General features: G+C 38.2%; 3 protein-coding genes and 1 non-coding gene across 4 annotated transcripts; 1 reads left to right on the forward strand and 3 right to left on the reverse strand.

Annotated features, from left to right (window-relative positions):
- Positions 1 to 93: 93 nt before the first annotated feature.
- LOC108138240 (extensin) lies at positions 94 to 3,165 on the reverse strand. Its single transcript, XM_017260371.2, has 3 exons — positions 3,007 to 3,165; positions 2,707 to 2,927; positions 94 to 1,078 (listed from the first exon to the last, which is right to left on the reverse strand). The coding sequence occupies exons 1-3, from the start codon at positions 3,022 to 3,024 to the stop codon at positions 724 to 726; spliced, it is 594 nt and encodes a 197-aa protein (XP_017115860.1). The 5' UTR covers positions 3,025 to 3,165; the 3' UTR covers positions 94 to 723.
- Positions 3,166 to 6,814: 3,649 nt separating this feature from the next.
- On the reverse strand, positions 6,815 to 14,565 carry LOC108138242 (topoisomerase I damage affected protein 11). The gene is made up of 3 exons (XM_017260372.2): positions 14,408 to 14,565; positions 13,351 to 13,578; positions 6,815 to 8,405 (listed from the first exon to the last, which is right to left on the reverse strand). The coding sequence occupies exons 2-3, from the start codon at positions 13,519 to 13,521 to the stop codon at positions 8,160 to 8,162; spliced, it is 417 nt and encodes a 138-aa protein (XP_017115861.1). The 5' UTR covers positions 13,522 to 13,578; positions 14,408 to 14,565; the 3' UTR covers positions 6,815 to 8,159.
- Positions 14,566 to 16,454: 1,889 nt separating this feature from the next.
- Trnag-gcc lies at positions 16,455 to 16,525 on the forward strand. The gene has a single exon. It is a non-coding gene; the product is annotated as a tRNA-Gly (tRNA).
- Positions 16,526 to 17,032: 507 nt separating this feature from the next.
- LOC108138301 (protein spaetzle 3) lies at positions 17,033 to 24,041 on the reverse strand. The gene is made up of 5 exons (XM_017260456.2): positions 22,677 to 24,041; positions 19,982 to 20,115; positions 18,896 to 19,020; positions 17,651 to 18,127; positions 17,033 to 17,499 (listed from the first exon to the last, which is right to left on the reverse strand). The coding sequence occupies exons 1-5, from the start codon at positions 23,614 to 23,616 to the stop codon at positions 17,343 to 17,345; spliced, it is 1,833 nt and encodes a 610-aa protein (XP_017115945.1). The 5' UTR covers positions 23,617 to 24,041; the 3' UTR covers positions 17,033 to 17,342.
- Between the last annotated feature and the right edge of the window lie 2,167 nt (positions 24,042 to 26,208).

Genomic DNA, 26,208 nt, shown 5'->3' on the forward strand with positions numbered 1-26,208 from the left:
ATTAAGTTAATATTAAAATAATATCAAAGAATAAAAGGGTCGAATTAATGTAAAAGAAGGAAATGAAAAATGTAAAATAAAAGACAATTCACATACACATAATTCGTTAAATTTTTATTTAGCCATTGATGTTTTGCTTTTTAACATACATACTTGAGTATCACTATTTATCTTCATTTTTTTTTTGTTGCCTTTTCGATTGTTTCGCACTCTCTAATTACAATTATGGAAATAGAGTGCAAAATACTGCAATATGGTAGTGTTATAAGTTGCCTAGTTGAAAATGCATTTGCGATGAAAATCATGTATCATGTATATATCGTTTATCGGTATCAGGATCGATATTGCTATCGATAACTAAGGCTAGTTCGCAGTGAGTGTATCGAGTGTGTTTTGTGTGAGTGTATAACGCATCGTTCGCTTAAAGACCTAAACTTAAGACTAAACAAACAATTTGAAACAAACAGCCTAGATGGAAAACATACTTCTCATACAATAGGTAGAAACAACTTCAGAGGTAAGAATTACTCATCGATAGGGTAGTAATTTTCATATGAGCTGTGGGGGGGAGTTTGAGGGGTATTCGTTGCTTGGTAAACTTTGTCACGCGTTAAAGTCGTTGAAACAGAACAAAAAATAATACACATAAGATATGCAGTTTGCCATGAGTAGGGTTGAGATTCGCAAATCGGAATTCGGATTGGCTTGGACACGTTGGATCGTTTAGTGGGAAGGTGCTCCATACGAGCTGCTGGGGGCAGACGGTGCCGGCGGAGCAGCTGGTGCTCCGTACTCGGGCGCTGGAGGCGACACACTGTTGGGATAGGGTCCGGTCTCCTCCTTCTGGGTCTTGTAGCGGATGAAGTACACCTCCGGCTTGCTGGGCTGAGTGGGCGCTGGTGTGGGGATAATGATCTCCGGCTGCTCCTCTGGCTTCTTGACTAGCACGTACACCAGTGTCTTCTCCTCGTTCTGCGGGAACTGCGGGATTATCGGTGCAGTTGGGGCAGGTGGAGATGGCGCCTTGATGAACACAATCTTGTAGTGCTTCTGGGGAGGCGGCACATACAGTGGTTTTCTAAAGAGATCATACAAAAATATCCGTTTAAATAAAGGCTACTAAAAATTTATAAAAATAATTTTAAATGGTTTAATAATCAAATTAATAATTCGAAAGATTTCATAATCAATTCTTAATATAAGGGGCCTAAAACAATTATATTTCATAATTTTTACCTTAAGCTAAATTAGGTCTTAAACTGAAGAAACACACTCCTTTGGTAATTTTTTGTAAATAAAAAAAACTTTTAGCTTGAACTTTAAAGTGAAAATCATGTTTTATCTCAAGTGCAAGGTGCATCTTTTGCATACGTATAAGGTCAGGCTTTAATTGTTTTCCCCACTTCCTAAAACTTGGTGTCTCTGCACGAAGCTGGAGAAAGGAGTTTCACTTGGAGGAGTATGCAAATGCCATGCCCAAAAATGGTGACCTCCCGAATATGGTGAACCAAGTGCAGCTGCTTGTCTGTTTTGCTTATCAGATGAAGATGATGACCGTGGTTATGATGACAACTACTGTCACAACAATCGCCCCGAGACGAGGGTTTACATAAGGCTCCCTATGGTAATCGCGTTCCTGTCCCTCTGTGTCTGATAATTAGCTTGGAAATGCCACTGAGATATATACAAGTACTTCGGAGAGCTTAGGTAACATTTTAGTCACGGTTTGGCGGTCTGCAAAGCCATATCATTCGCCTCTTGAGGTAATTAACATTGCTTCCAACTCCAATTGAAAACAGAAGACGACAGAAAACATTGAGCCAGAGAAAGGAGAGAAAAGTGTGATGGCTTTCGTTTTCTCTCAGGTATTAAATAAGTTTTCCTCCTTAAAAACGACCCTCCAAATACCCTGGAAATGAGGCTACAGCTGCGGAAAAGGGCCCCGAGCTGGATTATATGATGATTGGCGTCGGGTCTTGCAACATTTGTCTAGTTATTATCTTTGGGAGTTGGCGGCACTAGTTGGTTCACGACGATGAATTGTGAGAGAATCTGCATAAGTGGATTGGATTATATACTCATAACACAACAATGTGATTTCTTTCATTTTTTGCCAAACTTAAGTGGAACAAGACAAATAAAGCGAGATCATTTGTAACCGCTCACCAACACGCGAGATGAAAAAAAAAATGGGTAAGGGGTGTGAATAATTTGAATTCAGTTTGAAGAGGACTGGGCTAGGCCAAAGTTATCTAATATATTTAAAGCTTTTCGGCAAAAAAATGTTAAATTTAGCATTAAGCAATTTCATAGTATTTATAAAAAAAGAACTCTTTCCTAAAACATTTATACTCACATTTGCTGCTAAACATTTCAACAAAAAAATTATATTTTCTTACTTTTTGAAAAGGATATTAGTTTTGCAACGTATTTTTTTGTATAGTCAAATAATTTGATAATCGATACTATCAAATATCAGAAGAATCAATACTTTTGCTACACAGATATTAATGATTATTTAGAAATTTAAGAATTCATTTAAAGGATAAATACTGATGCAATGGATTAGACCTAAAATTTCCTATTATCAAAGAGATTTTAAACTTAAGAACTGTAAAGGGTTTTAACCCTATCTCAAGATATAACTTGTTTAACTCTTGATTTGTGATTGCTCCTGATGAAAAGACACCAGATCCTTGGACTCACCTGGGTGCCTGGTACTCTGGCTCTGGTGGTGGGACATGGACGTAGACGTGCTTGTGCACCACCGGCGGCTGCTGGGGGGGTCCGTACTGGGGCGCAGGGGCGCCGTAACCGCCACTCGGTCCACTCGGCTGGTAGCCGCTGGAGGGGGGAGCACTGTACGAGTCACGAGGCGGCTCGGGACGAGCGGCCACCAGGGCAGCCAAGGCTAAGACGACCACTAACTGCGGACGAGATCGGAGGAGAACACCATTTGGTTTAGACACGAAAACTTGGGAGTTCGGCCGGCCACAAGATCCATACCACACAACTGGACTGCATTTTCGGGCGGTTATTTTCGGCTATATCCGTTTCGGGTTTTGTCACTTCTCCAGGCGGTTCGGTGCTACTGGTTGCTGGTTAGTGGTGACTGGTAATGTGGTGCTGCTTCGACGCGGAACCTCTTACTGCATGCCACAACGAATGTTGCAGTTTCTTTTATAGCGGCGCAGCGCGTGAAATAAAAATTAAGTAAAATTCAACGACGACGACCAAGACCGCTGCCGCAGTCGATGGCAACGCTGGAAACGCTGGCTGAGCAGTTGGCAAAGAGCGGCGTCGGCATATAGCCATGAAGAAATTGAAATGTTTAAGCCAAGTCCACAACAAGACCACAGGCAGGCAAGTCATCTGGTGGGGAAACAGAGGCTGAACAGCTCCTAGCTGCGACTGCGAAGACGACTGCGACGCCGACTGCAACTGCAACTTCTGCTGACCATTTCTTGGCTTTTTTGGGTTTTCCTTCATCGATTAACTACTTCTTTCTCGTGTTTTTATTTTTTTTTTTTTGATGTGTGGTCGTGTATTTTTTTTGTTGGCCAACTAGGATTATTTTCAAGGGGAAATTAAGGAACTTGAAAGGTAAATTGTTTTAGTAATTAAGCTGGAGGCAGGGACATGAAATTTCAGCAAGTCCATTAATTATGTTTATATGGTAGTTATTTCTGAAAACCCCCCAAAAACTGATTGAAACAGAAGTTTTATTTTAGGGGTTTAATAATTTACTTGAAATTAAAGATTGTACTGAGTATTTAAAATAATTAACTGCTTAGTGTAAGAATTATCACATTATTACAACTACAACACGTTTCTTGATCTGCCGAGCCATAATTATAAAATTAAATAAATATAAAATTAATTTATTAAAAAGAAAAAAAATAAATTTCAATTATATAAAAGCAAAAAACAATAACAAAAAAAAATTGTTCTAAATTTACCATAACCGAAAGAATTTAATACAGCTTTTGAGGTTTTAAAAATGGGTTCCCCTAATGTTGTTAAACATTATGATAACGTATTTTATATTATGTCATTTGTAGTTTGTTAAGAATTAGAACATAGTCATTAGGAAATTACAGTACAGTACTTAATTGCATAACCCTTAGAGTATTTCTCTTTCGCAGTGGTTACCAAAAAATTCAATGCCTTTCCTGCTTATCTCGCCTTTGTTTTTCTGGTTGCATTATTATATATATGTGGTTTATGTGTATAAATTGTTATTTTGGTCATTTGGAGGATTCAATCGCGGTGGACTCGTAACCAACTCTGGACTCTGAATCGGATCGTGTGGCACGATTCACTTTCAATTTCAATGGGATGTGGATTCACTCTCATTTAGCTGGCGATTCGGGGAATGGGTTTGGATGGGGGATTTGGGGATGGGGATGGGGATAGCTTTGTGCTCTGGACTGGGACTGAATCTGGTGTTGGTTTTATTTCATTTCTTCATGCTCTTTCGGCCTTTTGTAAGCCAGCTTCTTTGGGTTTTTTCGGCTGCGTTGTCTTGTCTTGTCTTGGGCTTGTTGTTATTATTATTATTGTTGTTACTGTTATTGTTGTTACTGGGTTTGTTGCCTTTGTAATTGCTGTCCGCGTTTTGGCCACGAAGCTTCATAATGAGCTTCACGCTCTTGTTGGGTCGCCCCATCTCCATAAGCATTTTATTTAATTTTTCTCCTCGTTTTTTTTGTTGCCTGTTGTTGTTGTTTTTGCAATATTTTGAATTTCTTCAATTTGTTTTTTTTTTTGCCTCTGCAAAGTTTTACTGTTGTTTTTGGGTTGTTTTTCTTATTTAATAATTTACGCCCCGGCCATGACAATTTGCGTTAGACAAGAGTGATAGAAAAAAATATGATTGGCAAAATGTTTTGCAACTTTTCCATGGTTCATAACCCCCGAAAGCTACAGCTTGCTTTTTCCCTGATTTATGCACATAATCTATAAATGGCAATCAGCATTTTTGGATCGATTGCGACCGATCCTTGGTCGCATTTAGTGGCCACTCCTGCTCAATCGCTGCCGGAATTTGATGAAATGGCATAATCAGTGGCCACTGGCGCCAAACGGGGGACGACACCAAATAGCAACATACCCGGCGGCAGCAGCAGCAGCAACAACAAAAATATTGCAACTGCAACCTGCAACAGTTGGGAGACTCAACTGGAGAGTCAGAGACTGTCACTTTTCCACGATGGCATCATTTATAATGCCGTTAGCCAAATGGCAGCTTGTGTTGATTTTGTTGTTCATCTTCGGCGGCTGCACTTGCTCCTCTCTCCACAGATTGCATTTCCTTAATTTTCCACGCTCATCTTTCACATTCAAAACCATCGTCATCATCATCATTCGTTGGTCGCGGTAAATTATGCTGAATTCACGAAGGTGGAACAGGTGCAGGTTCATCTGTGGTTATTTCGCGTCCTAGGGCAGTTTTCCGTGATTTTCCGATGCAATTATTTACCAGATACTTTTCTCGGGCAACCCTTGACCTGTTATTTCCATTTGGAAAATAAATTTTAAATTCCAATAGAATTTGTCTGGGAATAATTAAGAAACTAAAAATTAAATTATCCACGCAACATAATTTCTTTTATGGAAAGCTTTGATACGTAAACTATTCCATTTGGTTACTATGGTTATTGCATAAAGTGGTTTGTATCATAAATAATATATTTTAATGATGAAGAAAATGTAAAAGTTGTTTTTAAAGAGGAATACATAAGCAGACAAGAATAATTGAGTTGTAAAAGTAATTGCATACAGTAGTTTAAATCATAAAAAATATATTTTCACGATCCAATATTAAGAAAACTAACTGATTTTTAAAGTAACCCATATTAAAGTGCAAATATCTAAAGATTGGATACTAAAATATAACATTAAATATGTATACATAATTTTTAAATCGTCTCATTTAGCAAATTGTTATGACTTTAACGCTCAGAGAATTTTCTACTGAAAATAATCTACCTCATAATTCAGGCAACTGAAATCTCGCAATCACATTATGCATTCTGTGAAGACCACCCGTCTGGGGTATACATTCTGCTAGACATTGTGCGAATTATGCATGGCACATTGCCAGATCTTAATGAATTCGCCATGCCACAGCGATTCTGAGCCATATAATCAGCGTCGCATTCACCCATTCATCTTTCTGCTTTCTCCGTGGCCTCAACCGAGTAACACAGTTCCCCCCAAAGTCTACCATTTAAAACCCAGCCACCATCTACACCTCGGATACACATGCACAGATACTAATTATTATATTGTATCTCTTGTGACTTTATGTAACAGGCAAAAACAAAGGCAGACGGAACCATTTAAATGATATTATATTTACATAAAAACAAAAAAAAAAAACAAAAACAAGCGAAGAAAACAATTATGATTTCGTTTACAAAACGAGAAACGCCACTTGGCGGGTAAAAAGTACTTAACGGGGTTCGAACTGACATTGGAAATGGGTTCGGAATGGCTTGGATTGGTTTGGATTGGATTGGAATGGGTTTTTGGGAAGATGTGATGTGTCTTTCTGGTGGGTGCCACTTTTCGGCGTTTAATTTGTCAAGAGTTGCACTTGAAGCACGAGAAAGTAAATTGAGATAGATGGGAATCTTTAGGCTGGCGGCGCCCTCAAGCAGATGGATGTGAAAAGTACGAGTATTTGAGCCAAAAGATGAAGATGAATCTGAGACCGTTGTAAAGTTGCGTTACACTCTGCATACGTTACATAACAGGCTTGACAGTATCGCCGTCCAGAGATCTAGTTAAAAACGTTAAGAGAGGGATATTGCATTGAAAATGATTTCTTTTATTGTTGCTTCTGCGGCGAATCATAAGTAATAACGATAACGTAAGTTAACAACAATTAAATGTACATTTATATATATATATACGAATTTAATAGTGTGTATAGGTATAAGTAAAGGTATATCTCCCTCGACATGTTGTTGGCCATAAAGTCTCAACCGAAATCGCATTAAACTTGGGCCCATCTTCCAGCGGAGGCCATCGCAGCTAGTGGAGGTTAGTTGGGAGTAGTATAATTTATAAATACACAATACATTAACTATATATCTTCATATGCCCCGGTCAGCCTTGGGGGCCCATTAAAACTCCAGTTATTATTGTTCGTGGGGCGGGAGTGGAGTGCTTTTTGGGGGTAAAATATTTACAATTTTATGGTACTTTTAATTTTTATCTCTGGTTTGGCCGCGCAAAAAAAAGTTGAAAATCCGCACTTAGTCTACACCATTAAAAGGGTATTTTTTCAGAGTTCGCTTTGTTTCAGAGGGACGGGGTTGATCTACAACACATAGGTACATACATATAGGTACATTTTTCGCTTCGGGCTTACCCAAAGGATTTTAAAAATTATTGTTCTATCATAGGAACTGCCTTTGTCCTTTCAAGTTTTCCATTTTCAGTTTGTTCTGAATTTCTTTTCAGTTTTTCTTTTCGTATTTAGAATGATTCCAGTTTGGGGTTAAGTGGAAACCATGTTGAAATTTTAAATGTGGGTATCATTTTACATTTTTTTTCCATACCGTAAGCTATGAATAATGTTCCAAATACACAATTTTGTTTATGAACACAAAAAAATTAAATATTTTAAAGTTTTAACTTCAAACTAATAGTCGTGAATAGTTGGTTCACCAAAAATACATTTAATAATTGGCCTACATAAAACTCAGAGTGAACTTCAAAAGTGAATTTAGTCAAATATATGTGAATGTAATTTAGGAATATACATATCTAATCTAGATGGCTTAACAAGATCTAAAGGTAATACAATGGCTTTAAATGGGTTTTTAACAAATTAAATAAGTTTTGAGAATGTTTAGCATTTGAAGGGAATGAAAGTGATTTTACAGAGTGTCCTTTTAAGCATTTCAAAATGGCACAAGCCAGTTCAAAGTGATTTCCACAAGAGGTCTTTGCCCCATCTATTTTCACGCACTTTGCTTTCGCTTCAATTGGATTTTAATCCTGTGAACATTTCCGACACTACTATCCCTTTTTTCGGACCCAAAAAACATTTTCAATCGCAACATGATTTCCCCCCCTGCCCCTAGTTTCCGTTTCCCTTGTCAAAGTTGCTGCTGTTGTCGTCAGGTGTTCTCGGTTCAGATGGCTTAGTATCGTCCATAGTTGGGTCCAAATCGTTGGGCTCCATCTCCGCCCAACTCATCCAGGGCACCCATGGCACTCAGCTTCTGCAGCCAGGCGGCATTTGAGTTGCCGTTGGACACGCGTGGATTGTTGCTGTTACTGTTGCTGCTGGTGGCCTCATTGTGCAGACGCAGCAGTGGGTGTTGCTGCTGTTGCTGTTGCTGCTGCTGCTGCTGCTGCTGTGGGTCCTCATTGCTCAACTCCAAAATCTGCAAACGCAAGACGGGCAGAGAAAGATTTAAACTCCGAGCTGTTGTTATGGTTGTTATAATTATCGTATAGTTGCTGTTGTTAACACGACTCGGCCCCCCGCCGACTTGTGATGATGGGTTGTGAGCTATTTCAAAAATCTGTTGAAATCTTATTTATCCAACGTGGGAAGTTCGTCACAGAGTTTTACTTATCTTCTTTTTTTCGTTAATTTTAATTTTGGCGCATCATTAAATCGAATGAACTTTATCTGTAACGACGAGGCTGCCTGCTTCTGTTGTTTGCATGGCTTAACCCATTGCGAACGAAGGGTTGAGATTTTTGTAAAATTAAAATGTCTTGGTTCATGATAAAATGTATATTTCAACGAAATTTTTAAACTTAAATTAAAGTCTAAGGCATTTATTTAAATTTAAATAACAAAGAAATTGAGGAAAAGTATTTTATGTTATGTACACACAGAGAAAAATCTTTGTAAATCCAATTTTATTCACTTTGGCTTAAATATTTTCGGTACTGATTTAGCCCCGAGGAATGTTTTGTTTTTATTTTTAAGGATGGAATAATTTAGTTTTAAATAAAACAAAAATTGAAATCTACTGTCGCCTATTGGATAAACCAACTAAATATGCTAAAAATAACATTGCCATGTTTCTATTTTTTTTAAATTCGTTTATATTTTGAATAAGAATTTTACATTCATATTTAATTTTACTATTGAGTTTTTTTAAATAATAAACTTTTACAAAACATATGGGATAATTCAAAGAATTAATGTCAAAAGAATTTGAACACTAAAATGGCTTTAAATTCTTCGTTCCCAACAAAAAAACTGATAAATCCCATTTGAGACAGCATTGGAATCTGAAAAATTTGAAAAATCCATAGAGCCGGATTATGTGCCGCCCAAAATGGGTTAACCTGTCTTGAGCCGTCTTAACTTGGCTGCCAAGTTTTGGCTCCTCATCGCTGTTGCTGTGAGCTCTGATGAGTTGAAAATGTGTTAATGGGGGGTATTGTCGTGTAATTATCAGCCGCCAACCTCTTTTCTGGCTACCATGGTAATCCGCCCCCCCCTCGGGAGCTGATCTTTTGTCTTCTGTTTTGGCGAACGGTGTTGATGATGTGTGAACAAACACAAACAACAGCAAATGAGGCGAAAAACCTAAAACAATTTCGCGCCAAGTAATTATTTTATTGCTAATTTTGAAAAAAAAAAAAAACCAAAAGCCAAAAAGTGTTTTCTATCTTCGGACAGTTTGCAATATTTCCCTCCTTTCGCTTTCCTTGACTTAAATGCCATTAATGACCGAAATGTCTTCAGGGAAGTGATGATGACTCTGGAATGGTTATCGCATTGCATCTGGTTGACTTGGGGGGATGGATTTTCCGGGGTTGAGGGGTGGTGCCAGCTGGGTTTCATCTCCCTTCGTTTCATTAAGGCCTCTTTGGACAGTTTAATTTGAGAGTTGTCGTTAAGTGAAAAGTTATGTGATTTTGTTTGGCTCCCCTCTTCCTTTCCCAGCTATCTCTGTCTATTTTCGAGTATCGATCTCTTTTCCTCTTTTGACCAGGATTTGTTTTGTTTTGGGCGATTGGGAAAGGGAGTTGGCAGATACTTTATAAATAAACAGCTGCGTTTGGGTTGAGTTTTATACGAGGAAGAATCTCTGGGTGTTGAAGATGGGTTGTTTTGGGTTCGGCAATTTCTGCTTAGTGGAATGAGCCACTTGATGAGTGGTGGGATTTGTTATCGAAGACATTTGTGGCAAGTGGATAAAGAATGTTGAAAATAATTGGCATCAATTGGACATAATGTTGTGAACGCTGAACTTCTGGCATGTTAAACATACTTTTTAAAGAATAACTTATATCCGGGCAAAATATGCGTAAAACTCAAATAATAAGTGTAAAAATGTAAAAAATAAAACAAAAAAAAATTTTACCTTCAAGTAACGTATAAACGGCAAACAATTATTTGTGTTGTTTAATTTGAAAGACAGTAATAAATTTAAACAATAAAAAACAAATCGATGGATTTGCCCGTAAGGAAATTTAGTTAAACAAAATCTTACAACTTTTTCCTGATAGCTGAAATTTAATTTAAATTCCACAAGTAGTTCAAATTCCCAATAAGTGTAAGAAGCTTAACAAATTTAATTCATTTAAGTAACTTTGTCATACCCATTTGAATTTGATTCTGACCGCATTAAATTGTCTGCCAAATGGATTACGTTTAAGGCCCTCTCATCTCTTTATTAAATTAACATTGAATCAAAAGCTCAAGTTCATCCTTAAATTAGTTTGAAACCCCTAAAACAATTATAAAGTTTGCCCACGTAGCATTTTGCAACCCCTCAGGCGACACAATTATAATCCAATATATCTCTAATAAGTCAAGAGCATTATGAAATTGTCATTTTCCACATTCTATAACACAAATTGCTTCTGGGAATTCCTTCCAACTCCATTGTCATCTCGGGCTAAAAGGAAAAGGAGGTTCGAGGGGATGTCTCGTGTCATCCTGTTGACATCCATCCTACAGAAGGCAGGCAATAAGCTAAAGGCCAAGTTATGTTGTCTCATGTCTCTAATGCTTCTGTTGCTCTCAGTTTTTCAGCTTCTCAGGTTCAATGCATTATTGTGTGTCAAGTGTTTTCATTTCGCATTTTGCTTATTTTTCCCCCGTCGCTCGCTTGTCTTCAGAGTGACGTAGTCAAGTCAACCTTCATCAGCGGCAGTGCGACCACGTCACCGTCATTATTTGCTATTTGACATTTGATTTCCCTTTTCTTTTACTCGGCTCTATCTTTTTGCTGTGCTTTATTTTTTGTGCTCGCTTTTTTGTCCAAACATGGTCTGCTCTTGGTTTTTGGTCTTTGGTCTTTGTCTGCGCCGCACGTCAGCGACTTATCGATTTCCAGGGACCATGACTCAGAAAAGAGTCTGCAAAGGGGTGAGAGCTACATTCAGGAAAAAAGTTTGACCTAGAATTCTAGACCGGAAATTTGCGATTTATATTTTCCTAATTTTATAATTTTGCCCTTAATGAGTTTGTCCTGTCTATTACGACGTGAGTGATGAATATTCGGATTGTAAATCAAAAACGTAGTATTACTAAATATCACAATATTTTTTTGTCGAAATGTTTGAAGTTTTAATATCTTTGAGAAGCTTAATTATTGCAAATTACAAAAAAAGGAATTGACTACAGATTTTTGCTATTCTTAACTAAAAAAAGTATAATAAATGTTCTTTCTTAAAATTATTATTATCTTAAATTTTGACAAAAAAAAATTATGTTTTAATCATTTGTATAAAAGATTTAAAAATTAAAGTGAATGTAAATAGTTTGTTCATCACGTTTATTCCCCTAACATTTTCTCATTTAATTTGCTTCCTTTGAGATATTCATAAAGTCTTTAACCATATTTAATATGATTTGTTCCAGTGCAGAAATTGTTTGCTACAGATACTCAATTCGATGGTAGACAAACAGTTGCAGTTGAGCATTTTGTAGGCTGAAGTTTTCGCAGACGTGCAGCTGCGGTGGATTTGTGCACATCCACAGGCAGTTAAGTGGGGCTTCCTCGCCGGATCCCCTCGTGACCCCCGATCCCCTTATTCCTACCCTCCTAGTTGAGCCGCATTTTTGTGTCTTGATTGCGAAAAAGAACAGGAAACTGTGCCGAAAAAAAAACACATTAAATAACAACAACTGCAGCGGTGGCGGCGAATCAAAAATTGTGCAAAAGATGAGGAGCTCGGCATGCAAGTGTTGGCCAAGTTGGCGATTGTAGCCGAGCAGGCTCCTCCATTAAAGGGGGAGGAGAAGGGGGTCAAAAAGAAGAAACGCTTGCGAAATATGTAAAAATATTTCTGAAATGGTTTGCAGACGCACAAGAAACCGCAGCGCCAGGAGATTGAAATAAGAAAGGGATGGGAAGAGGGGAGCTGTTGGCGGTTAGCAGGAATCTTCGGTGGAATCATTGGGGCTGAGGCCGTGGCCGAGGGACCTGTGTAACCTTATACCCGAGACGATGACATAACCTCCATGCCATTCAATTCCACTCTACTCCGCTCCATAAGTGACCAAAAACAAAACACCAAAATACAAAAACCAAAAAAACAAGAAAGCCAAAAGGTAGAAACGCACGAAAACAAAAACAAGTCGAAAATAAAACCTCAATAATTGGCGACATAATTGCAACTTAATACCACGCTTTGGCTCTCTTTTCATTTAGTTAATTATATTGACAGCGCACCAAAAATGCCAATGCACAAAACTCGACTAAAGATACTCATCGCACACTCACTCACATACACTGAAGAAATGCTCAATAATGGATCATTTTTACTTGGTGGAGATTCATTAAGGCGCTGATGATAAAATGTGAAATGATAACAGCATTATTCAACACTCCATTAATTATGGTAATAACCGTTTAAAAGTAATTATTTACACAATTCTTAATGAAGACATCTGGGCAATTAAATAGAGATAAGTTTTACAGAAAAAATATAAAACTTAAAATCTTACTGAGTAAAAAAATTCATAATAAACATTTTTAAAACACTGGGCTTGCATTTAAATTTTTATTAAAATAATAATACAAAAATATAAATGTGAAAAAAGTATTTTAAGATGGAGTAAACCAAATTTGGAAATGGTTTATCCAGTAAATGTTTAACATTCAAGCTTTTTTGTGTAAATTGCAAATGATTTAAATATAAAAATAAAGAAATTCCTAATGTTTTATTATAGATAATGCATCGAAAATGTATCTTTAATGTTAAATAACACTCTAGTAATTCCAAATGCCCCTTTTGAATTTCTTAAGTTTTGATTATGATTAAACAATTAAAATATTTTTAAATTGAATATTTAAATCAATCCTCTTTTATAGCTTAGCCCACCTTTTCGCCCAGTGTTGACTGGCTCACCTGCAACATCAGTTCACGCAACTTGTCCAAATCGTCGCCATGCGACCTTGTCGGCAGGTAACGGCCATCGACCAAATGCGGTGGGACGACCAGGAGCAGCACCGTCATCCAAACCAAGAGCCACCTGTGTCCAATTCCACTTCCTATCCCCTGACTCCCTGGCACACTCATTGTGGTCCTGGTGGGGGGCGTTCTGGGGTCTGCAGTTGAATGGGCGTGGCACCGGGACTGTAAAGAGAGAGGCAAGTGTGTGAGCCTCCCGCAAAAGACGAAGACAATTGCAGGATGTGTAATTGGCATGCCAATGGTGATGGCTTTTGAGGTGGGGTCGCACTGGGAATAAAGGCAAACCAGAAATGCATCTCACAGACTCACAGATTGCAGGGAATTGAGTAACAGATAAATTATTTCTGTGGATTGGAGGAGATTTATCCATTGGGATTTCTATAAATGTGCTCATAAATCATGAAAGGATGCTTGTGCTTATCTCTCGGGAATCTATTATTAAGTTTCATATGTCTGGTCTTGAGCATCCAGATCAATGTAACCTGTAATACCAACTCTTAATTAATATTATTTCCTAATGTTTTTTTTTTTAATAATCAACGATTTTATTTAATTTCCACCAGAACATGTTTATTTTATATCTTATCATTGCTTAAATCGTTCAATGTTTTTTACCGGAATTTATATTTAATACATTTAATCAAGATTACAAATTTGTTTTAAATAGTAAAAAGTAAAATACAAAAACGATAAAGAATCTTTTTTCCTTGAATATTATAAATCGTTATTCCCCTTCCTAAAATTTCGCTTAACAAAAAAAAATGTTCTTTCATATCTCCCCTTAAAGGGCGCTTTCGAAAAATTCAATTTATATTTAATTCGCGATTTCTTGGCTGCGCAATAATAAAACTGCAACAGAGCCACTTTGGTTTTTGTTTACCCAATCGAAAGGGGATTACACAATGCTCGAAATTTATTATTATGACACTGACACTGAAACCAGAAGCGATGGCAACTGGTACATCTGCACCTGCAGCCCGCTGTGACTCACAGTTTCTGTTCGTTGTTCGACGGAGTTTCGGAGTTGTCCTGCGTTGAGTGGGAGGATTCCGTATTAACAACGTCACGTAGCGAATGTGTTTTGTTCGGGAAAGTTGAGGAGACCTCGAGCGATGTTGTGAACTAGGATAACAATGTAAGTTTAAGCCAAGCTGCGTGCCGACATTTGTATTTATAGCCAAAATTGCGGCACTGGCCGAGATTTGGAGATGACGCCAGGACGCCGCCGTCGCTTTCCGCTCCGGCCCGGATAGGATATGCCGCCCTCTGAATGCGCTACGCCCCTATGGGGAATTCGAATTAGCCTTTGGTTTGTCCTGTCTCCGAAGCCGAGCTCTTATTTCCCATTTCACATTTAGTGCGCGCGCAGCGTCGTGAAAAGCAAACGAAAGTATCAACAACAACATCCATATCATTGTCACCACACACTCGTTTACATGTAGCTGTGGATGAGGCTGTGCCTGTGGCTGTGTGCCATAGTGTTTATGTGGCCTCGCATTTCTATTGTCCTGTTCTCGGGCGTCATCATCATAATACGTATACGCCCAGTACGCCCAGCACTCGCAGCATCCCAAATCAGCCAGCTTCATCTGGCGAAATGGTTTCGCTCGGGTAACTTTCATGGTTAACTCGCTGCGGGTTTTTAGTGGGTTGTTCTTGTCATTGCGGTAATGGGTTCTTAGGCAGCAATGGGGCATGTTGAGAGTAACAGCTGTCACAAGGAATTTTAGTATTTAACTTCTAACTTAACTTAATTAAATGAGATTTTTCTATTTAGAAATTTTAAAACATCACTATCACAGAACAATTTTTGAATAAAATTAGCTAATTCTATTAGGCATACATATATTCTTTGCATATAGGAATAATTCAATTTTAAATAACGCTTTTAGTTAATTGGTTGCTTCTTTTGGGAAATTTTAAAAAAATTCTTAAAAATAATACAATAAACTTATAAAATATTCCATTTGTAAACAAAATGTAGAATAAAAAATATAATTGTTGTCTACACCTTTTTCGAATGTTTTTAATGAATTCGCATAGATGCCTGAAAAATTATGGAACGTTTACAAAAAATTAAAAATTTAAAATAAATTGTATTGTACTTGTAGCACAAAAATCTTGCAAAAGTTATTATTGACTTGGCATCTATTGAGTTAGAGAATATTGATTTTTTGTCTTTGCTGTGCCACCTTAAATTTAAAAAAATAATATTTTTAGATTTTAAGAACAGACTTGTTAATCGTATATGAAAATACCAATTATGTTTTAAATTAATTGTTCATTGCTTAGAATGTTATAATGCTTTTGTTAGGCTAGACTGCAGACAACAGGGTATCTCCAGAACGAGAACTTGAAGTTGTTGTTAGTGCTGTTGCCGCTACGACTGCCGTCGTCATGGCTGCAATTGTTGACATTGCGGGCGTCAATAAATGCCCCAGTCACCGGGGCTACGACTTTGGTTAACGTTAACTGGAGCCCAGCACTCAATTGTTATGGTCCTCCTTTCCGCTGCTGCTGGGATATGTGGCTGGATATCTGTGGTGTCGATGAAATGGACCCATTTGTATACCACGCACGACCGATAGACCGAAATTTTTGATATAGCGCAGTTTTGTGTAGCCATTGCTGTGATTGAATACGTGACGGGCATGGGAAGTGGGCCAGTTTCGGTGGGCAAGGGTTTTTATGACCCCGACTGGACGAGGAATACTAGTAGCAATGTGCCCATTCATACACACACTCCGCACCCCTTCAGCTGCTGGTTAATTTATGACCCTTCGCATATAAACGCTTTATGAAGCAGCTCAAAAATTGTATATGCTCATTGTGTTCTGGTTATATTATAAAAACCAAACCACAAGGAAAAAAAATCAATTACTCAAAATATAAAATAAATAGGATATGAAATATCTCATTCAATTTGTTTGCAGCGTTTCTTTGCGTTACCCTAGGTTGAAAGTTTTCGAAAAGCTCTTCAATGAGCTTTTTCGAATATGAAGTTGATACTTGCGACTTTGGTGTGACTGCACAATGAGGCATCGGTGGTTCAGTGGTAGAATGCTCGCCTGCCACGCGGGCGGCCCGGGTTCGATTCCCGGCCGATGCAAATATAATTTTTTTGTTTTTTTTTTTAACTGATTTTATACAAGTTAGGCTATTTACCTTTGTTTGTTTACTGTCTCAGTTAACTATAGAATTCCAATTTTAACAACTTCATTGTTGAATTCGATCAAAAAGTCAATAATTGCTTTGGGGTTTCCCCTTAGGTCATATGGCAATCTAATAAATCATGGGATTTGACTGACTTATCAACTTGTACCTGTTTTATTATTGAGAGAATTGGTATTTTTACCTAATATAATATTTTAAATTTGGTTTTAAAGCAGAATATTCCAAAAAATTTCAAAGTCCAAGCAAAAACACTATTGTACATCGTCAAATTGGTTTACCATATAAGATAAGTAATCGCATGTTATTTGTATGATTTTCATGAGGTGCTCATGTCATATAATGTTGATATTCTAAATTAGTACCCTAATGCTAATTGAACTGCGTGTGTACAGTGTTCTGAAACATAAACATATACAGTGTTCTGAAACATAAATTTCGTAAATTATATTTGCGAAGACTTTATTCACTTGAATCGTTTTACAATTACGTTTACAATTACATTTACCGTACAACAAAAAATGGAGGTTGAGAAATATCGCATGTTGATGGAGGAAGAAAGACGGAAAAGTTGAGAGATATACATATGGCTCGTATAAAACCTTAACAATATGTAGAATCGACCTTAACTAGAGCTACCGATTAGGTACTACTTAACAACAACTAAAATACATTCAGTGGCATTCTACCTACAATTACTTGTCTCAATTACATTTATCAATTGTATATTTATTAATTGCTCAGAGTCAGGTGATCTAGGGATTACATCTACAGACACAGCACGAAGGAAACAGGAACCAATCCATAAAAATGCCCTTGCAATCGTTGTCGGGATCGTAGGCGAGCAAACGATGCCATTTGTACTTCTGCTCGCATCCACATTCACCCTCGCAACGGGGAGTTTGGGTATTGCTGGAATTAATTAAAAATTTAATTAGAAAATTTAATAATTTAATTTTTATTTTATTATTATTAAGTTTTGGGACTTCTATATAAATCATATATAAATCTATTGACTTTAAATCAGGTCCAATTTATTTTCTTATTATATCATGGTACCAACCTGCACACCTCCTGATGAATGGCCTGTTCAAAATGTTGTGTATTGACAATGGCCCTGATTTTCCCCGCCGAATTCGATGCCCAATAGGGTGTGACAATTTCAATCTTCGACTCGCAGGCATCAAGTCTTCCAGTGCCCGAATTACCATTTCCATTGCCCGGTGGTCTATTGGCATTCGAGTTACCGTTGCCACTCCCTCCGGCCGCTCCGCCTCTATTCCGATTCCCTCCAGCAGCTTGGCGTTTTTTCCGGAGTTGACCGAAATAACTATCACCAGCTTCGACGGTTTCCCCAGCATTTGCAGCAAATGCTCCGGGCGGAATAAATATATCCGGTTCGTCGATGAAGCGACGCTTGCGCACCTTGGCTTGTTGTCGTCCTCCTCCTCCGCCGGGACCCTCCATATTCATCTCAAAGTCTCCATACATCCGTCGCATCAATGCCTTGTTGTCGTCTATGAATCGTTCGATTTTATCACTAAAATGTATCAAAAAGTTGTATTAGACAAATAATTGTAAAGATTATAAAAAAAAGATATAAAAATAACGAAAGTTTAAAATATATAATATAGAATACAATAAATTAATTAAAATAAAATGCAATAACTTCGGATTTGATGGATCGATGTTAATAAATCAACGGCTCCACATGCATGCCATAAAAAGGCTTTTTACAATCATGATATAAATAAACAAATATGTAGTATATCCCAAAATGAGTTCTTCCGCCAAAATGCTTTGCCAAAGCAAGTGATTCATCAGACAGATTGATCTTGAAAATCAATAATCATTTGGAAAATTAATAAAGCAAAAATTAATTAGAGTGAGACCGTAAAGGTGAGAAGATAAGGTCAGTGATAAATATAAATATGTATGAGTTGAGTTTTCGGAAAAATGGTTTAACTAATTTAAAATATATCTATTTAGCTGAAAGTGTTAGGGCTTGATGTTAATGAACTTTAGAATAGATACAACACTAAAAGTCACACTTTTTCGACTCATGTTGAAATTCAAAGTAATTTTACGTGCCTATGCTAATGAGAACCGTTAACTATGCCACTTTAGAACGGTCAGCCGGATTAAATGTGATTCAGATCAGATTTTTGGCGAAGAAGTCAGGCAAAAGAAAACCACAGAAATGCAAACATCATTGAGTTAATCAAGGGAATGTGGTTATAATTAAAGTTTTATTGGGGCTTCAAGGGAAATGCCTTTCCTCCAAGTATGGAGAACAATAGTTACTTACATGGGATAGCTGTTGCCGGCCGTCGGACAGAACAGCTGATGGTATCGCTTGATGCATGGCACTCCCTTGATGACATCGCCCCGCACATCCAATCCCAAAGCCACCGACAAAGCCGTCCACCAGATCTAAATTGGTCAGAGATATATAGTATGTTCGAGCAATAAGTATTTAGCATTGAAGTAGGCAATTGAGTTTCGTCGGGGTACTGAGATTCAGATTGATCCGGCGACCATAACAAATTATGGCCGGGGTGTGAAAATGACTCAAGTAAGTCATAAACATAAAAGTTCGTTTTATATTCAAAAATAAGGGGACTGTTGGTTGTTGTTCGTCAGGCGGGGAGTGATGTATAGAGTTGGATTTTGGGATTAAGCTTCCTCGAGTCGACATGCGCCGATTTTCAAAATCAATCTCTCTCTTCTTTCGTCGTCATCAACATCATCACACCTCTTAATGAAACGAACTCGCACGACCTTCGTGCGCAAAAAAAAAAAAAAAAAAAAAAAAAAAAAAAGGAAAATAAAACCGAAATGAAACACAAAATCGTCAAAGTTATTTCCGCAAATGAACAAACTCGATCGATATCGAGAGTACACTGCAGGAAAACGGGAAAACTAGAACCAAGAATAAATTGAATTGAGTTCTTCAGACTTTAATGACATATTTAGATAAATCATTTACGATTTTTTTTGTTTTCGTAACACCTTGTTAAAATAAATTGAAATTAAATAAACGTTGGCCAAATATGCTGATTTATATTTTAAAAATTAGGCACACATACCACAGAATGTGTGTTATAATCGTTTTAATATAATCCTAAATAAATTCAAAATTCCTAAGTAAATTCGAATTAAGTAAGCAAAATTAGAAAATAGAATTTTCTAATCTTGTTTGAAAATAATTGTTTTAAAATATATTTAAATTTTTTGGTATTCTTTATGCTTTTCTTTTTCTTTAAATAAATTTCTAATTAATTTGGTGAGCCCTAATTTGGATGTTTTCTTCAGTGTGACAATTAAAGTGCGCGCGTGCTCAGAACCTCGTACCGCCCACATATCTCTTTTCGATCCGCCAGACCACACTTACCGGAATCTGTAGGAACGATCCGTTGTTGAGCTTCGGATAGGAGAAGAGCGGCACCACCGGCACCGTGCCGTTCTTCAAGTAGATCGGTCCCTGGATGGGCGTCACCGTGGGCATCTGATTGTTATTCGCTTTATCTGTGAACGGAATGTAAATGTAGTCGAAAATGAAGTGGAAATTGAAATTGAAATTGGAGTGCTTTTAAATGGCTGCTGTTTCTGCGGTGATTCATGGCAAGGACGGCCGAATTGTCGTATCCGATCCGTGGCCGTTGTCACTGCATTAATCAGCCCGGTTAAACCCAAAAAGAGCTGCCATTGCTACTGCAAGTGCATTCGGTGTCTGCATACAAATCACAATGCAGTTGACACTTGCATGTATAAATTTCATGTCTGCCTGGCATTTGTAATGCCCAGATCCGGATCTGGGCGCAGACAGAAACTTTCCCTTTTATAGTCATGCTGCAGGATGCAAAACGAGTTGGAGAATGCGAAAAAAAGGGAGCACACGGAGCAAAAATATATTTCCTATCAATTTTGTTTCGATTTATAGCTAAAACTATGAAAACAGGGAAAGGTATTGCTATAAATGTAACTAATTATTAGAAATATTTAAAAGTCTATGTTATCTGTAAAACTTTTCTCTTTGAAGAAACTTGAAACAGAAGTCTGAAAATATAATATTTTTTAAGCATGTTTTCGAAATAGTTCTTTAAATGAGCTAAGCTTAAATTATGATACTTATAATAATAAAAATAATCGGTATAGTTTGTTAGATGTGAAGAATAATAGTGTTTTAAGCGAGAAAGCTTATAACGTTTTTCTTAGATTTTTTCCTACTACTTCTATAAAATTTACAATATAATACAAAAATCTAATTCTGAATGGCTAGAAAGTTAAATTCTAATTTTCTTTATCCAATCGATTTAGCGGGCTAGGCTGTTCAAATAAGTATATTATGCTTCTGTATAGGAATGTATCCGTATATTTTAATATTGATCCCAATGATTGTTGCTTATCTTTTTCTCACTGTGCATCGAAATCATGTCACTTTCAGCTAATGAGAAATTCCTTGCCATGTTGTGAAATAGATTCTTTGTTTCTGTGCACTGATCTTTGGTTGAGATCTCTTCTTTTATGATGCTTTTTTTTGCCTGCACAAAGGTGAAAACCCAGTGTTGAGTACTTGAGTGCCGAGACAAAAAGCAACCCAAACTAGTATCTGAGTTTGGGTCTTGCGTGCGCACGTCTTCATATGAGAGCTGGTTCATGAGCCCGGCCCCTTGCCCCTCAATTGGGGGGAGATTGAAACGCGACTTCTTGCATAATAGCCCCGTAACCGAGTTGAGTACTTGAGGTCTGAAGTCTGAAGTCTGGCAGGTTGCTGGCTGGCTAATGCCTCGACAACTCGCAGATTGAGATGGAGTGGCAGAAACAACGAGGCGCCACAAGCTAGGCCGAAAGTGAAACATCCAAAATAAAAAAGTGAAGCGCCGCTGACAGTTTTCCATGAGGACAACAAGGGCAGCAGATACAGATACAGATACAGATACAGATACAGGTACACTTACAGATACGGCGATACTCGAGCCGTTAGATACAGATACTTAGATACAGATACAGATACACCCCGGCACAACATAAATCGTGATGCGTGCCAGCATGTTAGTTGCTATAAAAGTCAAACACTGGCCATTACTGTCTTGAAAGTGACCTTGCCAATCGGTTTGTAGACCTTTGACCTTGTCGCCGCCGCCGCTTGTTGCTTGTGCGCTTGTTTACCCCACAAGTTTGTTATTTTGTTATAGTTGCTCTGCGATCATCTTGTGCAGAAGTTGCTCTCAATTGGAAAGATACACAAAAACAAGTAGCAGGCGAAACCGCAAAAATTAACATGACTTTCAGCGCCCATCTTTCGGATCGTGTGCAGACGTGGGACTCCTCTCCGCTTATCATCTCAAAATCTACATGCTCCAAATTCACACTACACTTATTTCGGCCACAAAAGCAAACAAATTGAAACACCAACATTTGTTTTTATTTGTTAATTGTTCAGATTGCCATCGCATTGAATCAGGAAACACTCGAAATGGAATTTACTCGGAGGAGTGATACAAGCAAATCTCGGGAATATCTTTCTGGTAAATGAGGAAGTGACTCGGGCTCTTCAACTGAAGTTCTATAAAGCTCATTCTTGCTTAAATGTTTGTTGTGTAATTTATTAAGCAATTAAATACATTTAATTAGGTGTTATATTAATCACTTTTTGACGAGGGGTAGTTTAAATAAGATACACTTTAATTACAATGCCATTCCATTTAGCATTTATGCTAATTACATGATATGTTATGCAAATTTTAGTTCATTTCTAGCCTTTGTATTTGTAAAGTTACGAGGAGATTTTTAAAAATTAAATTTTGTTGGGTATTTTTATAAAAGCCATTTGAACTCTTCTCCAAATGATTTTATTCATTCATTTAATATTATATTATTATTTATATTTTTTGATATTATGTCATAAATGTTATTAGAATTAATAGTATTTAAGTCTTTTGCCATTGAATCAAATGTAACAATAGTTCTAGATCTATTGTAATATGTTAAACTTGGCCTTTGGAAAAGATTATAGATCCCCCAAGACACTTTGTTTTGCTACCATAATTAAATTCCGCATTCTGGTTTGTCATGGGAACACTCACCCTTCTCTTGTCCCTCGTAGTACTGTCCCTCATCCTCTCCGTCCTCCTCCTCGTCCTCCTCGCCCTCCTCCACGTCGTAGTCGAGGACGGCGTGCACCTGCGTCCTGGATCCCTGTCCAGCCTGAACCCTTGTAAAGCCCGGTGCTCGTTCCGGGTAGTTGTCCGGCGGAGCCACTCCGTAGGTCTGGGCAGGTTGAGCCTCCGGTTTGGCCTGCCTGGACCTTTGCGGCGGTGCTGCAGGTGGTGGTGGCTGTTGCTGCTGCGATGGCGGTGGTTGTTGCGGCTGTGGTTGCTGCTGCTGCTGCGGCGGCTGCTGCGATGGAACCTGCTGCTGTTGCCTGCTGCCAAAGCTGGTAATACTAAAGCTGCCGCTGTTCTTAGTAAAAGTGGCACTGGCACTGCCATGGGCATTGAAATATTGCTTCTGTTGCTGCTGCTGCTGCGGTTGGGCTTGCTGCCCGGGGTATCGAGTGTAAGAGCCCTCCGCCGGACCGCGCACACCACTCGCATGAGTCTGTGTCAGCTGAATGGAACTTTGGCCCGTGGTGCTGCTTGACCTCGAACTGGAGCTCTGAAAGGACACGCTGTTCTCATGATGATCCTGCTGCTGCTGCTGTTGCTGCTGCTGCTGGATGTGGTAAACCGAATTCCGTACTGCACTCGGCGCGGTTGGCGGCAAATAGGCATTACCCTGTTTGCGACGCCCAGCGGTATTTTGATATTGATAGCCTCCCGATTGCGGGGGCCCATAGGGATTGTTTTTAAAGTATTCCGGATCGGCAGCCGCCTCCGCCGGAGACTGTTGCTGATGGTCCGCCGGAGAGTAGAGGAGGTTGTTGGTGTTGCTGGCCAACTGGTGAATAGGATGCAGGGGGGCCAAGGTGACTCCCCACGGCTGGCCGAGGGCGCCGAATGGCAGCGAGAAATTCGTCAGAGCCATCAGAGCAGGTGCGAAATATGCTGGCGCTCTCAATGCACAAACGAAAGACTTAGGCCACGAACTTGATCCGGCCGCGCATGCGACATCATCTAGAACAGATCAGTGCACGGAAATTGATGGCGCGCGCTCTCGCAAATTGATTTATGCAAAAATAACAAATCAGTCAGATCAGATCAGCTCTCCCACTTCCCACCCCTGGCAACAATGGCTAGCACACACAGGCAAGCACAGAATAACAACACACACACAAACACACTTCGATTGGCGGGCTATGTCGTATGTATATATATATATATTGAGGTATGTGCAAACGATGTTGTTGTTATTAAATAACTTAAGCGCGATTTTTAGCTACGGTCCCCGGTCCGCGTGTGTGCTAAAAAACCATTCACGGCAAGCTGACAATCGAGACTGAGCCGTTCTCGCCGTGCGCGCCTTAAAAACAAAACTTAATGGGTGGAAAATGTTTCAACTCTCGAAATCTCAAAATCTTCAACTTGAAACATTGCGCTCAGCTCCCTCAATCTCTGAATCTGGCTAAGAGCGGGCGCTCAACGAACTGAGCTGCGTTTTTATTTTTCGTTTTTCGGTTTTTTTGCTGAATGGTAAATCGAAAAATAAAACAAAACCGGAAAATAATCAATACGCAGTCAATCGAACTGCGAATGCCCTTAGTAATTTGTACTTAAATAAAGTTTCCGACAGTTTTAAAAACGTTTTTTTTTAGAAGATTGCGACTAGATGGACTGAAGTTTTTATTTTATTTAATGCTTTCATAAGAAAATGGTAATGTTTTAGTCTTATATTTTAAGTTAGTTAGTTAATGCAACATTTCCGCCGATTATTTAATGCCTTTTGAGAAAAACGACTTCAGGAAAGTAAATCTAAAAGTTTAAAAAATAAACTAAGCCTGTTCTACAAGAATTACGAAATTTTTAAACAACAATCATTAGAATGTGTTCGTTTATTAGGTGATGAATAGATTAACCTCATAAAATAAACACATTTTTTTATGATACCTATTAGAGATTTTATATAGTGAACTTAAATTGTTGACAGTTGCCGCACATATTAAATTCAGGTCTTTTACTATTTTTGCATTAATGCTTTGATTAAGGACAGCGGTTTTTAATCTTATGGCATAGTTAAAAGCTGGTTTGATACATTTCAAAAACCTTTTTAACTAGTTAATATGATAAAATTCTATTAAAGTTGGTTTATTAAAATAAAAGGTTTAATAGTAAACACTTTCATGAAATTGTGAAATAAATCCAGAATGTGAAATAGTAATTTGAATATACCTCTCCTATACCTTAACCGAGGGAATCTTCTTCGGCAAGTGCCGAAGGCATCCCTCAAAGTGGGATTAGGTTAATGTTAATGAGAACCTCAGCTTGTGCTGGAATTTGTGACCTAGGTCAATGCCTGGATTGGATGCGTCGAACGGCCGTTCGACTCATCAGCGGCTGATATACATTTTTAGTGGCGTTTTGCCGAGAAACGCATATTAATCACAGTAACTAAACCGATATCGACGTCTGCGCTGTTTTATTTCACATCGAAGGCAATGAAAAGCAAAAGTATATTTAAAGTGGGCTTTCAAAACAGGTTGTGAAGAGCATCGAGCGTCGAGTCGTTACACACATGACTGCTGGCCTAAGAGAGTGGATAATGGGAGACCCTCTCTCTTAGCCAGGCTTAAACCGTGTCTAGGCCCTGTAACAGGCGGGGTCAGCGGGGCTATATGGCGGTAGTCTGAAGTATGTCGAGTGCATCGGGCGATGAGCAAATGGATGATGGCGATGATGTTATGAATGAATGACTCGGTGTTTATCAACTAATCGATGGAGGCGTAGACCTGTCTACGTCATAATTTTCTCGGTTCAATGCGTCCACTTTGCATATTAGCACCTCTCGAACTGGAGCTCCCCACCTATCGCTAGCCGGAAACGGATGCAACTAATGGGTGGAGCAGCCTCTGCGTGCTATGATCTTATCTTTGGCATGATTTTTTCTGGGAAAAACGCCCTTTAATGGTGTCTCCTGTTTGATGGATGAATCAGTTCCGAGTGGGGAATTTTTTCTGATTGGGGATATGCATTAATTGATTGGCCTGTGGGTGATTCTTTTGCCCAGATCCCCTTTTCAGGGTCACCAGCAGTGTCTTGAGCCACTTTTCCTTTTTTCGCATTCTTACATGCAAATAAGTCACTTAAAGTGTAACACTTGGGTTTGGCCAGCTGTCTGCACAAGCACCGAGAGAAAATATTGACATTAAATAGAAAAATTTAAAACCAAAATAATAAGGAAATTGTATCAGCCAACTGTAAGAGAGTGTAGCGCAAGCAAAATGGAATGGAATTCAATAATGAAAGTATCTATTTTTAAATTATATTATTTAATTATAATTTAATACCATTAGTTGATCATTAATGAATTGATATTTAAATATAATGTTCATAGTTTTAGCAAAATTTCTAGACGACAATTAGTGTAAAAATAAGGTAAGTTTTTAGTTTTATTGTAAATAGTTGTACTGAAACAATATTACAAAAGTATTATATAGTAGTTCATCAAAATGTAATCACATTT

The sequence above is a fragment of the Drosophila elegans genome, unplaced genomic scaffold (genome assembly GCF_018152505.1).
Source record: "Drosophila elegans isolate 14027-0461.03 unplaced genomic scaffold, ASM1815250v1 contig_814, whole genome shotgun sequence".
NCBI classification, from domain to species: domain Eukaryota; kingdom Metazoa; phylum Arthropoda; class Insecta; order Diptera; family Drosophilidae; genus Drosophila; species Drosophila elegans.

Coding starts and splice junctions, on each gene's coding strand:
- LOC108138240 (XM_017260371.2), bottom strand. Junction 1,079..2,706: donor CCAGAGTACCAGGCACCCAG/GTGAGTCCAAGG, acceptor TGATCTCTTTAG/AAAACCACTGTATGTGCCGC.
- LOC108138301 (XM_017260456.2), bottom strand. CDS start 23,616: ATGGCTCTGACGAATTTCTCGCTGCCATTCGGCGCCCTCGGCCAGCCG. Junction 19,021..19,981: donor GATCGTTCCTACAGATTCCG/GTAAGTGTGGTC, acceptor TGACCAATTTAG/ATCTGGTGGACGGCTTTGTC. Junction 17,500..17,650: donor ATTCATCAGGAGGTGTGCAG/GTTGGTACCATG, acceptor AATTAATTCCAG/CAATACCCAAACTCCCCGTT.
- LOC108138242 (XM_017260372.2), bottom strand. CDS start 13,521: ATGAGTGTGCCAGGGAGTCAGGGGATAGGAAGTGGAATTGGACACAGG. Junction 8,406..13,350: donor TGCGTGAACTGATGTTGCAG/GTGAGCCAGTCA, acceptor TTGCGTTTGCAG/ATTTTGGAGTTGAGCAATGA.